The 14,637-nt window shown below is 43.2% G+C and overlaps 1 protein-coding gene across 2 annotated transcripts in view; it reads left to right on the plus strand.

Annotated features, from left to right (window-relative positions):
* CLSPN (claspin) overlaps window positions 1–14,637 on the plus strand; it is a 100,476-nt gene that overhangs the window by 21,455 nt on the left and 64,384 nt on the right. For both annotated transcript variants that reach the window (XM_075195475.1, XM_075195476.1), the window contains one exon: window positions 4,834–5,381. In XM_075195475.1, coding sequence (XP_075051576.1) covers window positions 4,834–5,381 — 548 coding nt within the window. The remainder of the gene's footprint in view (window positions 1–4,833; window positions 5,382–14,637) is intronic.

The following is a 14,637-nucleotide window of genomic DNA, read 5'->3' on the forward strand; positions in this document are numbered from 1 at the left end:
AACCATCTGCACAGAGATGCTGTTGTTCACCATCTTCCACAGATGGAGAGGATTTTATCTTGGACTGTTGCCACAGTCAGAATAAGGATGTTGCATTCCTCACCAGAGGATGTCTATTTCCATCTTGTTTTTACGATCAAGAGGAATATTCTTGCTGATTACACTTACGAGGTGGATAATCGCAGCTTAAACTGTACACAGATTTCGCATTTGCAAGACAAACAGTCTATACTTGGTTTTCAACCTAAGTTTTAGTGACACCCTAGTTGGGAAAATGTTTATCCTCATATCTTAAACTCTGTGTCTGTCTTTTCTCAAAGACCAGGTAAACAGTAATAGGCTGGCTAGGTTTTCACCTTCCCTAACTCTCCAGAGTCAATACAAGGGAAGTAATCCCTGTTGGTGACAATCCTGTGGCTTTTCAGTTCACTTATTCTGCTGTCCCCGGGGGGAGCAGACAAAGAAGTCCTCCTACACACAGCAGGGGCTGGTAAAGGATTTTATCTAGTGGCTTTCAAACAGAAGAAGTGCTCTAGCCTTTATTCACATTAAGGGTTAATGGGGTGGTTTGTGTTCACCCAGCAGCATCATAGCTGGTAGGCATACAGCTATTCAGCTATGATACCTATAGTTAGCCACATGCTCACAGGACTACGTTCCAATATCGGAACTCTCAATTTGCTCTATTACAAAATGAGTATCCAAAGGCTTCTGTCGGTAGGTGTGCTTTCTTTGTTTTATGTCAGCGACACCAGGCCATGATGTTTACGTGTTCCATCCGTTGATCCTCTCTGTTGATCTGAGGTCAGGGTGCCAAATTCCGAGTCAGGCTTAGCCTTACAGGGGTGGTTATAGTTTATGTGCTGTGGAAATCAGGTAAACATCCATAGATTTGTGGACATTCCCCGAAGGTGGAAGTTATTTTTTTACACCCAACGCTTAGCTTACAGCTAGACTTTTTTCAGCCAGAACATTATACTTGCAGCCTCTCAGCAAGAAGCAGGACTGCATTATTGGGTTCACAGGTGATCACTTTGAGCCTACCCTGCTTTTCGCTTGTTCTACCACGCTAGAAGCGTTGGCTTATGCATTATCTTCTTGTTCGGGGTTTTCAATAGCTTCCTACCAAAGAACACGCTCATTTCTTTTCTACACAGTTCCAAATTGCTCCTAGCAGAATTTCCTTTCGGTTACAGGAGTTTCTGTTTTGCAAAATAGGATACCAAGTTTCTACTGGTATCTTTGGTTCTCCTTGTTCGTAACATCTCCCATGTCTCAACAGGGAGATTCTTATCATGGAAGGCTGATTTCATGGCTTTGGACGTGCATAGCACCCCTTTGCCTTAATTCACTAATTTACCTTTCGGGTGGTGCTTAGTCACATTGTTTTTATTAGTGAGTCAGTTCTTCTTGGACAGAGGGTCAGAAAACCTGTAGAGATTTGGTCTCAGAATGCAGTGCTGTTGCATATTTGTAGCACTTATGCAATTCCCGTATCCTAATGCAGGATAGGGGTCGACCTGTGTATGGTCGGAGGGGTGTTCCTTGTGCCATCCTTTGGGCCAAGCTAGACCAACTTATTATTATTATTATTGTTATTGAGGGCCGAATGCCTTAGCAATCAATCCTTTAACAGGTAGAGTGGGTCACCTCAGGGTAATACCTTTTGTGCTCTCCTGGTTAGGTCATAGGGCTCTCTAAGAGGGAGCCCAGGTTCTTTTCACATGTTAACCTGTTTTCTCTATCTGCTCTCAATCTAATGACCCTCAGGTGGATTTGTCCATAGCCAAGTCGGGTCTCCCTAGAACTTAGTGGGTGTACAGGTGATTCACAGCTCCTATTTACTCGTGGGAATTCAAGAGTTTCTAGGAGGGGGCACATCCCAGCTAGTCTGGTGGTCCGCCGTATGTCTCGCAGAGCAGTGTTCTACTGTTTTAGGGGACTTGTGTTGTCGTCCCTCTTTTCCCGTTTTCAGAGCGGCCTCATCTCGTAGTTCGGCTCTTTTTGTTTTCATCATCTGGTTTGACGTTGTGGCATCGGATGACTAACCTTTTCGGCCAGAGAATCCTTGCAGGGAGATGGTTGCTACCTTCAATTCAGCGGTAGAGATTCTTCCTCAGCTGTTTTCTTTGGGCTAGAAATTATATTTGGTGTAAATTTCTGAAATTTCACACGTCCCACTCAGGAATCTTTTAAAGAGTTTTCTTTACCAGCTGGCTTCTATGGGGTCTACGCCCTTCTTCTTTCAGCGTGCAGCTTCCGTGGCTCTCTGTCTAGCTCAGCGGAAGGTTATTTTGCTTGTGATTTCTTTATGCTCAGCCCACATTTGGTTGGTTGTAGATTTCCATGGAGTCTAGTTCTCGTCATCAGGAGGCTTGCTTTGGCCTCCGGTGACTCTGAATTAGTTAAGCTGTTAGCTCATGGTTTGAGTGCTTCCTGGTATATATGTCGGGCTTACGTTGTTAGCTCTCTATATGAGTGCTCCCTCAGATATCGCTGAGTTAGTTAAGCTGTTTGCTCATGAAATGAGTGCTCCCTTGTTTATCTCTGAATGGTTTAAGCACTGTATCAGTGCTCCCTTAGATATCACTGAGTGACTTAAGCTGTTGCATCAGTGTATATGGTGGTCCTTTGTATATCATTGAGTGGATTGAGTTGTTAGCTCAATGCAGGCTGTTCTCTTGGATGTCACATCTCGTACGGGATCTGGGGCGAGAGTGTGTATGGCTCTTCCTCATTTCCTTTATCAGAAACTTAGTGTCTGTTCGAGACATAATTGGTTATGACAATTAGTGCCTGCATTCCACTGACACAGAGATTGTAGTTCATCAATCTTGTGCCTCTTCTTTTTGTGTAACGTTTCTCCGACCGGAGATAGTTTGTGCTCTTGTTCGCACAGTTCCTGTTAGGAATTTAATGCCCATTTAGCCTCTTTAACGCTAAAGAGCGTAGGGGGGACAGGGTCTAGGTGGTCTCTTGCCACTGCATCATGACCAACATTCTGTCTGTACCCCTCTGCAGGTTCCAGTGATTTTTACAGTGCACTTTCCAGGAGGGTTGCAGCTTTTTGTACGCCACAAAAGCGTCATTCAATGGCGCAGTTGTACAGAGTGGCAGCGTCTGTTTCTGCTGCATATTGTTTCTTTGTTGCATGCCTTTGCATTCACAAATGCAGGGTTTTGAACACATAACATTGCGCACAGCCGTTCCAGAGCATTCCCGCCCTTGGACACAGCTTTGGTAGCTCCCCAAGGTAACGCAGTGTCCCCAAGTGGTAGGACAGAGAAAAGAGGATTTTTACTCACCGTAAAATCAGTTTCTCTTACTACACTGGGGGACACTGCGCGCCCTCCCTTGCTCTGAAAGTAGTGCTATCTTTGGTGTTGCTTTCTAGATTGCTTCTTCTCTCTTCCTGGCTTGGTTAACCAAAACTGAAGTCAGCTACAGAGGAGGGGCATAGTGGGGGAGGAGTCAGGGGAACAAACAAGTTTATAAGTGCCTAACTTCAGTCCCACCTACTATACCCCAAGGTAACGCAGTGTCCCCCAGTGTAGTAAGAGAAATTGATTTTACGGTGAGTAAAAATCCTCTTATTGTACTGTATTTAAAACTAAATAGTGTTAAACCTGGTTAATGTTTGAATTCTTAAACAATATTTGTGCAAACTTCCCAGATTTTCTTTGGCCATATGACCTGTTTTAAGCACGGATGTGTCATTGATGCTACCTTTTTGATTTCTGTGGATATTTCTGCTCAATACGAGATTCCACGCATTGTCTATGAAGTTTGAGCCTTTACTTTCAATAAATCATTAACATTACGGTCACTTGAAATGTATGTAGTAATCATTGGAATATTTTGCAAATTAAATTTTACCTCTTCACTAAATTTATTTGATTATACACTGTGAAGGCAAATCTTTTTATATTTGCCACATAAAAACAAGACAAAAGTTTTTACACCCTTTGTTTCTACTTTATGCTGATGGAAAATAAAACGGGCACAAACACGCTAAGGGGGGTATTCAATTGTTGCCGTTAACGCGGTAAAACAAAAAAAGAGCGCTCTAAAAATATTAGCGTTAATACGGTAATTACTCGCTAAATTTCATCTCGCAGCGAGATGAAATTCAGCGAGTAAACTACCGTATTAAAGGTATTTACGCGGATATTACCGTATTAACGCTAATATTTTTAGAGCGCTCGTTTTTTTTTGGTTTTAGCGCGTTAAAAGCAACAATTGAATACCCCCCCTAAGAATATTTATAATTTTAAATCTATCATGTAGAAAATGATTCAGATGTTGATTTTTGTTAACAAGCTAAAACTAAAATGAAGTAGGTAACATCAGGTATGATTGCAAATGAAAATGGAAATTTCACCTTTTAGAGAGCTTTACAAAACTAAGGTAATAGAAACCGGAAAGCTACAACATTTGTTCACCAACACGTATACTGTTTAAATAGCATGTTTAGATGGTAAGCATCTGTGAATTCTCTTAAAGCTATGCAGAAAAGGTAGCTAAATAAAACAACTAAACAATTTGACTAGCTGGAATTGTTTGAATCACTTTTTAAGTATTTTGGCTGGTTGTGTATGTGATTGGCTTCTGACCAGTTGACGTATTAATAATGCACCTCACCGTGGGCAGCTTCTGAGTTTCCTGTCATAGTTTGGCTGTTGTAAGGAAAAGTATTTTGCTATTCCATTTGTTAATGTCGAATGTAGCCACGAGGGCCCTAAGTTGGAGCATAGCTAGTAGAAGAAATGTGAAAAATTACTTTGACATCCACACTGAAGCCTGTTAGTTATTGGTTTTCCTTCATATTATTAGATCATCAAAGTACCTTCAATTCAGTACAGAAGACAGAATGGAAACTGAAGCACAATCCACAGAACTTACAGCTTGTGACTCTGTTCCAACACCAGAATGTAAGATGGATTTAGAAGTTGATGTCCAGAACACCCAGGTTTCTCGATCTGCTGCCCTGAACGAATCTGTTGCAGAGACTAGTGGAGAATGTCAGCCTGCCGATAATTTAGAGCACGAAATAAGCACTGGCAATTCAGAAATTACTTCTGAGCCTTCCTCTATAGACTGCTCAGGTCAGACAGTTTGCCATCAGGAAAATGAAAAATGCATTAAAAAAGTGACTAATGAGATATCAAAGGATATCCCTGAACCAGAGGTCAAGAGTGCAACATGTGAGCATAGTCAGACTATTGGGAAAAGCTGTTCAAATTCTGCTCCAAAACAAGCTAAGCCCAAGTTATCAAAACTAGAAAAGCTGCGTGCCCTAGGAGTCAACCTGTCTGTAAAACCTCGCCTCTGCCCAGATGATGGTTCTTTTGTCAACTTGGAGGACCCAAAACCAAATAAAGGTATTTCATTTTTTTTATTTATAAATTTTGTCGCAAACAAATATACGTCAGTAGCTCAAAAGGGCAAAATCAGGGTATATTGTGAATTGGAAACCGAAGTATAAAGAAGAAACCAACTTGGGGCGATTACAAATCCTAAACAGGTATAAGAATTTCACAACAAATGATCAATGAAGAACCTTAAAAAGATGCTGAGGAGTGTGGTTTTGTATACAATAGTGAAGGCAGTAGTAAGATGGGAAAGAGGGGAGGTGTAGTTTGAGACTGGGTCTGGGGTCCCCGGCGGCAAGAGGGCCAATCAAATTGAGCGTTGTGTAAATCAGCCTAGACAGAACTGTTAACATGAAGAGGACTGAAATATTCTGAATTTGATCAGATGGTGGAATGGGACCTGAGGGACCATTGTAGGTGAATCAATCATCCCAAATTTTTAAAAATTTCTGTGTTTTTCTTGTTTCTTTTCTTGTAAACTTATTGAAGTATGATGAATTTTTTTTTTTCATTGATGCTAAATTCCAGATTTTATTAAGAATTTGTTGTCTGGAAGGAGGGTTTGGGTTTCTCCAGTGTTTTGCGACGAGGCACCTAGCCACATTGAGGATCTGAACAGACAATTTCTCTGACTATTTGTCTAGGACCTCAATAGGGGAGCCAAGAAAGGACCATGGGCACTTTGAGACATGGACAGTAGTGACGACACTTATGAGCGCTGCCACATCATCCCAGAAGGAGGCTATTCCTGGGCAAGACCACCAGATGTGGACAATGCACCCTTGTTCCCCACAGCCCCTCCAACATAAGTCAGAAGTGGACCCATAGATTTAATTTAGCTGGGTAGGAACCAGATTCGTCAAGATTTTGTAGGCATTTTCCTTAACAAGGGATGAGATGGTAGTCTTAAAGACTCTCTCTAATTGTCTCTCATGTATCCTCATCTGGTGGTCTATCCATGTCAGCCTCCCATTTAAGGTCATAAATAGGTGTGCAGGGCTGTTTGTAGGAGGTGAGTAGATTATCTAAAGTGGAAATCATTCACCTTTGCAGAGGTGATTGGACATATGGAGACTCCAGGGCAGTGAGGGATCTCGTTATATCGGACCTAGCAAGGGAGTTGACAGTGTCTCACTAGCATTAGGGAAATCTAATTTCTCTTGTAACATCGGTTGTGCAATACATTGGTCAGCGGTTAAAGCATCCCTCACCATTCTGATACTCTTCTCCTGCCATATCTTAAATTGAGAATGACCTTGCCCTGTGGTAAAGGCAGGGTTGTCCCAGAGAGGAGTTGTTGAGGTGGTTTCAAAATGAAGTTTTCAGTACCATATCTGACGGGTGAAGAAGGCCACTGGATGGGATCATTATTATCATTTATTTGTTAGGCGCCACAAGGTTTCCGCAGCGCCGTACATAATACAAACAGGAGACCATACAGGGTGACATAGTACAGAGCAATAAACACAAAGTACCAATACTTCAGAACTCCGGGCAGACATATGAACAAAGATGGAGTAGAAGAACAGGTATGGAGACGAGAGGGGAGAGGGGCCCTGCTCATGCGAGCTCACATCCTAAAGGAGGGTGGACAAACAGGCACAGGAGGGAACCATTAAAGTAAGGGAGAGAAAGGCGGGGCTGGTGGAGAGAGGGGAGAACGAGAAGGATGCTTGCGAAGGTGCAACAAAGTAAGGGTTAAGTGGATTGTTGGTAGGCTTTGAGGAACAGGTGAGTTTTGAGTGCCCGTTTGAAGGAGCACAGACTGGGTGAGAGACTGATGGAGCGAGGGAGGTCGTTCCAGTGGAGGGGAGAAGTCTTGGATTCTGGAGTGGGAAGAGGTGATCAGAGTGGAGGAGAGGCGACGGTCATTGGCCGAGCGCAGGGAGCGGGCAGGGGTGTGAATGGTGAGGAGGTTGGAGATATAGGGGGCAGTAGACTGGGAGAGGGCTTTGTAAGTGGTGGTGAGGAGCTTGAAAAGGATCCTGAAGGGGAGCCAGTGTAAGGCAAGGCAGAGAGGGGGGAGGAGGAGCGGCGCGAGAGAAAGATGAGTCGGGCAGCCGCATTGAGAACGGGGCGAGGTGGGAGAGGGGGGGGAGGGCCTGTAAGGAGAAGGTTGCAGTAGTCGACGCGGGAGATGATGACAGCGTGTATGATGGTTTTGGTGGCATCTTGTGAGAGGAAGGGCTGGATGCGGGCAATGTTATGCAGCTGGAAGCGGCAGGTTTGGGCTAGAGATTGGATGTGGGGGACAAAGGAGAGAGGAGTCAAGGGTGACACCTAGGCAACGGAGCTGGGTGACAGAGGAGATGGTTGAATTAGTAACCATGATAGAGAGGTTGTGGTGAGAGGGGAGCCTGGGGGGAGGGAAGACGAGTTCAGTTTTAGAGATATTAATTTTGAGAAAGCGCGAGGACATCCAGGAGGAGATGGCAGAGAGGCAGTCAGATAGATGAGAGAGGAGAGTGGGAGAGAGATCAGGAGAAGATACGTAGAGCTGAATGTCGTCAGCATAGAGGTGATACTGAAGACCGTAGGAGGAGATGAGTCCCGAGTGAGGAAGTGTAGAGTGAGAATAGTAGGGGGCCGAAAACAGCCCTGGGGGACTCCAACCGGGAGAGGGGAAGGGAAGGGGGTGGAGGCAGAGCCAGATGTGGAGACAGAGAAGGTGCGGTTGGCGAGATAAGAGCAGAACCAGAGAGGCCAAAAGAGAGAAGAGTTTGCAGAAGGAGGGGGTGATCCACAGTGTCAAAGGCCGCAGAGAGGTCGAGGAGGATGAGTATGGAGAATGAGAATGGAGTAATGAGATCTATCGCCCATTGTAACTCCCAATGCTAAGCCAAGTGATGGTGCACGGCCGTAGGAGGACTCCAAATCAACCCATTTAGATCCTTGGCTACTTGCAGACCACGCCACTGCTTGACTCGGGAGAGCAGCTGTAGTACAAGGGGATGTCCGGAAAGCCCCTGCCACCATTAACAGTTGCCTTTCGCAGAGTGAAACAACTAGTGCGCATGTTGTTATGCTGTTATACAAACTGAGAGAATCAGCAATGTAGTTGGATGAGGGTAGACTTCCTTGGAAATGAGTTTGGAATTCGTCACCTCGTCTAAACTGTCTGTTCTTCAGTCCTGAGGACAATCAGACTATTGTGTTTACCTTCCAGTGGTAAGGCAAGGTGACTGAAGTCTCTTATCCTGAGGTAAGCTTGCAGGCTGGTGTTGGCACATTTTTTCATGAAAGTCTTAGACAAGGTGGTCCTCACATTCGTGACTGCAATTTGCACATTTTTAATCGGGAGTTCCATATCCAACACATTTAGAAATGGAACAATTCTCACCATTCCCTGACTAACCAGTTCATCAGACTGTCCAAGGATGCGGCAGTAGCTCCTGTTGTGGATGAGGGGTTGACCACCTCAAAAGGGGGTACTACTTCACAATTTTGGAGTGTACAATCGTCTCTACGGACACCAGCCTTTGGGGCTATTTTCAGGATCTTTTGGAGGAGTCAAATTTCCTGATAAATGTGCTGGAACTCAGAGCAGTTTTTAAAACCCTAGTCACAGCATGCCCATTCTTGCAAGAAAGAACCATAAAGATCCAGTCAGACCATGCCACAGCAGTGGCATTCCTTAATCATCAGGAGTTGAAAGATTAATATAGCAAATGAAACCATATTAGAATGTACTGCTCAATGAATAGAAAGTTTACATAAGGGTTGGGCCATCAACAGTTATTTTGCCAGGCCAAGTAGTAAGAGACATTGCAATACTTTTGCTCTGTGAATTAGGGGATTACACACAGTTGGTTATTTCACTGTTTAGTAGGCAGAGCAGTGGCTAAAATAAAACTTCACCTTTCCTTTATAACCCTTTGCTCTGCTTTTCCTATCTACCTCTTTTCAAGTGCCCTGCATAATAAGGTGAGCACCAAACTGAAGAGGGGCATTTCTTCTGGATAACTGACGCTGCTAATGTACCCCGTTACTGGTGTACCTGGGCTGATACTCCTGATCTCTTCCTATAGATCAGAGTTCCTGTGGAAGGATTCCCCCTGGCCTATCACACTGTCCAGAGCTGCTGGGCAGCAGGCAGAGCAGTGGTACTGGATGCTGAGTCCAACCTTCAGTAACAGCTGGAAATGGATTAGATTTTGGGTCTAATCTGTAGGTCAGAGGAATAGAAAAGTTTCAAAGCAGGTCTTTCAAGCAAGTGATGTTTATTTGCTCACCCTGGTTGTAGGTACCGGGGAGCAGGTCAGATGGAACGAGAAGAATTTTTTTTAATAGAAGTCAGTCCTATTTATACAGATTTAGACAGTTTCACAGGGCTAGCCAGCCCCCTTGAGGTCTGAGCTATTTTTAGAATCAGGAAGCAATTTGTTTGTCCAAACATGGATTTACATGCAATGCTAACAATATTTACACTACTTTGTGATATCCTAAAACTTGCTCTGATTTTCTGCATCTTGTTTTTAGACACAGGAAATCTAGTGGCACAGCCTTCCTGTGCCTTCAGGTGCTGGACCCTCACACATCAAAAGGTCTAATTAGAATGAGATTAACATGGGTCCTTTCTTCAGACAGCTGCAGAATACACATTCCCAAAGAAAGTCACAAATCCCAAACAAGTCATTTCCCCACATCACGACACAAAAGACTTCCTCCACAAAGGCTTATTGAGTTTCTTCCCTGGTCTCAGAAATAAAGATTTCCTTTACCAAAATATACACAATATAAAAAATAAGTGCATTTGGAATTATATAAATAAGTGCCCTGTTCCTTTAAAAACATTTATTCCATGATTCAGTCACAAGTATGTTATCAAGGCATTAAATACATAGAATGAATACAGTGATGGAAAATGAAAATATTTCACTAAACTTCTAGTTTAAAGGTAGCTCACAACCATTTCAAAGTAGTTCTGTTACAACAATTCAGCACTGACCGCCTCCTATTTATTATCTTAACATTGCATGACCATACCCCATTTCTTGCCTTCTTTTATTTGTCCTGTATCCAATCAGAATGGGTACATGAATTTAAATTCTTATTTTACAAAAAAAACCTTATTTAAATAGTGTTTTTTTTTCTAAAATTATGACTGCCAGTATATGAGATGGTGCAAATTAAGTGGTGAAAATTAGTCAAACAAGTTGCTATATACTACTTTTCTATAGTTCACAAACTTGGATTGACCTCTTAATCTGAAGTATTGTACACCCTAAACTATCCTAATACTTTAATGCTTTAGATTTTACAATAACTGTTAAATAGAACATGTTTATATTTGCCCTTTTAAAGTTGTTACTTTTGTATCATGGTAATATCATATGATTGTCCTATTGATATCTTGATGCAAAGGGTCGAGGTTTATGGCTCATAATGAAAGGCAGCTGTGGCTGGATCACTTATAAATAACTTATTGTATAAATTTAAACTAATAGCACAGTGTGCTAATTTATATAACTGCAAATGTACTGACATTGAAACTGCTAATACAGAAAATCAACAATGTACTGATTTCTGAGGCAATAGGAATATGCCAGGGGAGGAATTGTGTTTACCTGCCTTCAGACAGTCACTGAAATCTCATGTTAGACATTTTCATCTCTGTGGTCAACATGGCTGTTTAGCCTGAAAGACAGTAGGGGGTAACTAGACTTGCTATCTCTCCAAGACAGGATGCAAGTAAAATAGGAAACTTATCATCCAGGTTCGGTAATTCAAGATATTGATGTAAATTTTGTTAAAGCTTAAATTGCGTTTGCTCCACGGTTAAAGGATATATTGCATCCTAATGATGATGATTGAATGTGATTTATCAGACTTTGCAGTGCCAGCTAAGATGGACTGGCTTACCTCCTGCTAAGTTAGGGCTGCAAAACTGTATAAAAAGGAGCACTCTTTGACCATGTAGTATCATTGCATCTGTAACTCTTGAAAGATCCAGGTCCCATCGAGGGTGTACACTAGCTACGAAAGTTACCCAGAAGGAACTGGTTCTATGTGTCTGTGTAAGATCCTAATGGTTGCAGCAAGCTCCTCCTACTGCGACAAGAGGAGTGCATTTGGGATAAAGAAAAAGGGATGGTGATCCATCCTGTCAATGCACCAAAAACATTTTCTGTGTATATTTTCCTATACAGGTATGTTAGACTCAAAGGAACCCATGCCTAAAGTGAAAAAAAACAACCCCCCCCAACCTTGGTGGTCCATATGTGCAATGTGAAAATGCCTACAGGGCAAGCAAACCTCCTGTGCTACCCCTCAGTGCAGTAACTTTCAGGGAAGAGACTTCTCAGGTAATGCTGGAGCCTGATAACTCAATCTATGGACCCTATACTCTGACTTTCACTCCTTGAGGAGGATGCAGCAAACTTTTTTGCTCCAGGACCTGTATGAGCCAGATCTCTAATCAGTTAGTTGCTGGTCTCTTACTTGGTTAAAATCAAATGAAACCAAAAAAGAGGAAAATGGGGCGATGCCAATATAATAAAATAATCTGAATTTGATTGCTTCATGTGTGGGGTATCACTTCCCCATTTCTAGCTGCAAACAACAAAAACAAAATAGTGCAAAACAAATACCAGAAAGGAAAAAAAAAATATCTGCTTATAGCAGAAGAAATGCATCAGCAGCTAGTTATATCCGATATCAAGTGTGGATCCGGGAGACCCTTGTCTTTGAATCAGTTATTCAAATTGAATTTAGTGGAAGGAACCAATAATCTAAGAACTGTTAAGATATCTATATGTTTCTGCCAGACAGCTTTAGGGTGCGCACCCAGAGAGTCACTTGATTACTGTATGCAGGAGAACGAAAGAGCATTGCCAAGCGTGTGGAGTCCGTGAGTTAAGACCACCTATGATTCCTAACGTTTTCACTGGCAGCTCCAATATTGTTTCTGATCCGAAGACATTGACTCGATTTGGATATATTTCCCTATAAGACTTTCACAAGACATCAATTGTCGTTCTTGGGGTCTGTATCCCCAGCTTGATTTTGACAACAATAAGTTGGATTTATTATATCCATTTGGGAATACATAAATATTAACTAATTTCTCTTTCATCCAGTCTGGGGGACACTGCTTACCATGGGTTGTGGAGGGGAGCACGGGAGTTGGCACCTAGCTAGTTAACTTTAGCACTGCTGACAGACCCCTCTCCTCTACAATCCCCCTGCCTCTTCCTGTCAGTTTTTTTTTTTAGGTGCCCATGGAGTTGGGCAGTGTTTTAGTACTGCTAATGTTTTAGTACTGCTAGTGTTTTTTTCATTTAATTAATTTTATTTAATTCTTATTTAACTTATCCTTTTTTTTTTTTTATTGGATATAGGAAGTTCTTCTTTTGGTGGCAGACCTGGGAGTGTGTTCTATTATAGAGAACACACTCCCAGAACAGCAGTGCAGGCACTGCTCTGTCAGATGAGAGCCAGAGGCTCTCACTGGCAGAGTAAATAGGGTGCCTGAATACAGAGTGACAGGCGGTTTCTCCGGACCGCTGTCACTCTTGGGGCCTCCCCGATAACCGGCGCTGCCACTGCAGGCATGAAGTGCCGGTTATCGGAGTGAAAAGAATGCCAGCGGCCATCTTGGAATCCGTGGAGGGGAGAAAACAGAAGGGGGCCATACCAAGATCCCCCCTCACACATAGGGGACATCAGGGTGCAAATCCGCTGTGGAGACCTCAATTGAGGTCTCCACTACTCTGCCGTATACCACCCGTTTTTTTTTTTTTTCTAATGGTGGCAGAAAAACCTACAGAGAGACAGCATTATCAGAGGGGGGGGGGGGGGGAGCTAAGACATAGAGCTCCCCTGCTCTCCAAGAAAAATTGGAATAGCCCGGCCTTCTGGCGCCAAAGAGAAGCCCAGGAAAGGACACAGATCAGAGGGAGCAGGCACCAGGACACTGCTGTTGGACTTCTCCCCTGTTTGGCCTGTGGGCCAAGTATCTGATTTATTTAAACAACATATTACTGTATTTGCTGACTGCAAAGTGGGCTAGTATGGGTTATATTGTAGTTCTCCTACTTGCCAATATATTATTTTGTTGTTTAACAAATTACAAGTACAACTTTAATGTCAGATTAGTTGATTACTTGTTTTTTTTCCACTGTTCCTCTCGGTCTCTCTCAACTAAAATCTAACTATTTAAGGCTGTGTTTGGTGTGCCTTCCTTTATATAAAAAATGACAGATAAAGGAAAGGGCCCTATGGCAAAGTATTTTACATGTTCAAGATGTAATGTAAAATTACCATGTGGGCAGAAGAACCCGTTGGCGCTCTGTTCTGTTTGCGAAGCAGGGGTCTCCCTTGCGCAAACCCAGCATATTCCAGCCCCACTGACGGAGGAACCAGCTTGGGTGGCCTCCCTGACACAGTTGGTTTCCTCTTTAGCACAGATGGTTTCACAATCCAATCAGTTGCTATCTAGTGTGGCAGCCTAGGTGGCTAATAATGCTAGTACACCTTTGGGCCTCCCTGCTACCACAGGTTCTATTGGATCGTCTATACCAGGACCTTCCTCATTGCTTACGGACCAGGCCCCTGTTCCCACAGAACCGGCATGGTCCGCAGCATTTATAAAAGCTTATGGACAAACTAAACCAGTTACTTGAATCCCCAAACATCCCGCCTGCTAAAAGGAAGCGGCCTAGATCCGCTTATCCCCTTATGGTCCTTTCAGACTTTGAGGGGTTTTCACAGGAGGAGGGGGAAATAAATTCTGATCCTGACCAGGGTTAACCTTTTGGAACAGGAAGAGAACACTAAAAGCCAATTTATTGATTATTTGGTTTTAGCGGTGAGACAGGCGTTGGACCTCCCAGAACTGGAGGATCCTACTCCTAGAGACAGAAGTCTGTTTAAGAAGGCCAAAAGGAAGGTTATCCGTTTTCCCCCTTCTGTAGAACTCAGTGATATTGCAGATGGAGCCTGGAAACAGCCTGATAGAAGGTTCTCTGTTCCCAGGAGATTCTCTTCCCTGTATCCATTGCAGGATGAAGACGTGGCTCGCTGGGAGAGTAGTCCTAAGGTAGATATTCCAGTAGCCCGTTTGGCCAGACACACTTTACTACCAGTCCCAGGTTCAGCAACTCTGCAGGATGCCACTGATCGCAGAGTGGAATCCCAGCTGAAATCTATATTTGTGGCAGCGGGTTCTTCCTTTAGACCCACATTTGCTTCAGCTTGGGTTGCTAGAGCCATGAAAGCATGGGCAGACCAACTGGCAGAGGCCTTACAGGACTCTGATTTACTT

This window comes from Mixophyes fleayi, chromosome 2 (genome assembly GCF_038048845.1).
Source record: "Mixophyes fleayi isolate aMixFle1 chromosome 2, aMixFle1.hap1, whole genome shotgun sequence".
Classification (NCBI taxonomy): domain Eukaryota; kingdom Metazoa; phylum Chordata; class Amphibia; order Anura; family Limnodynastidae; genus Mixophyes; species Mixophyes fleayi.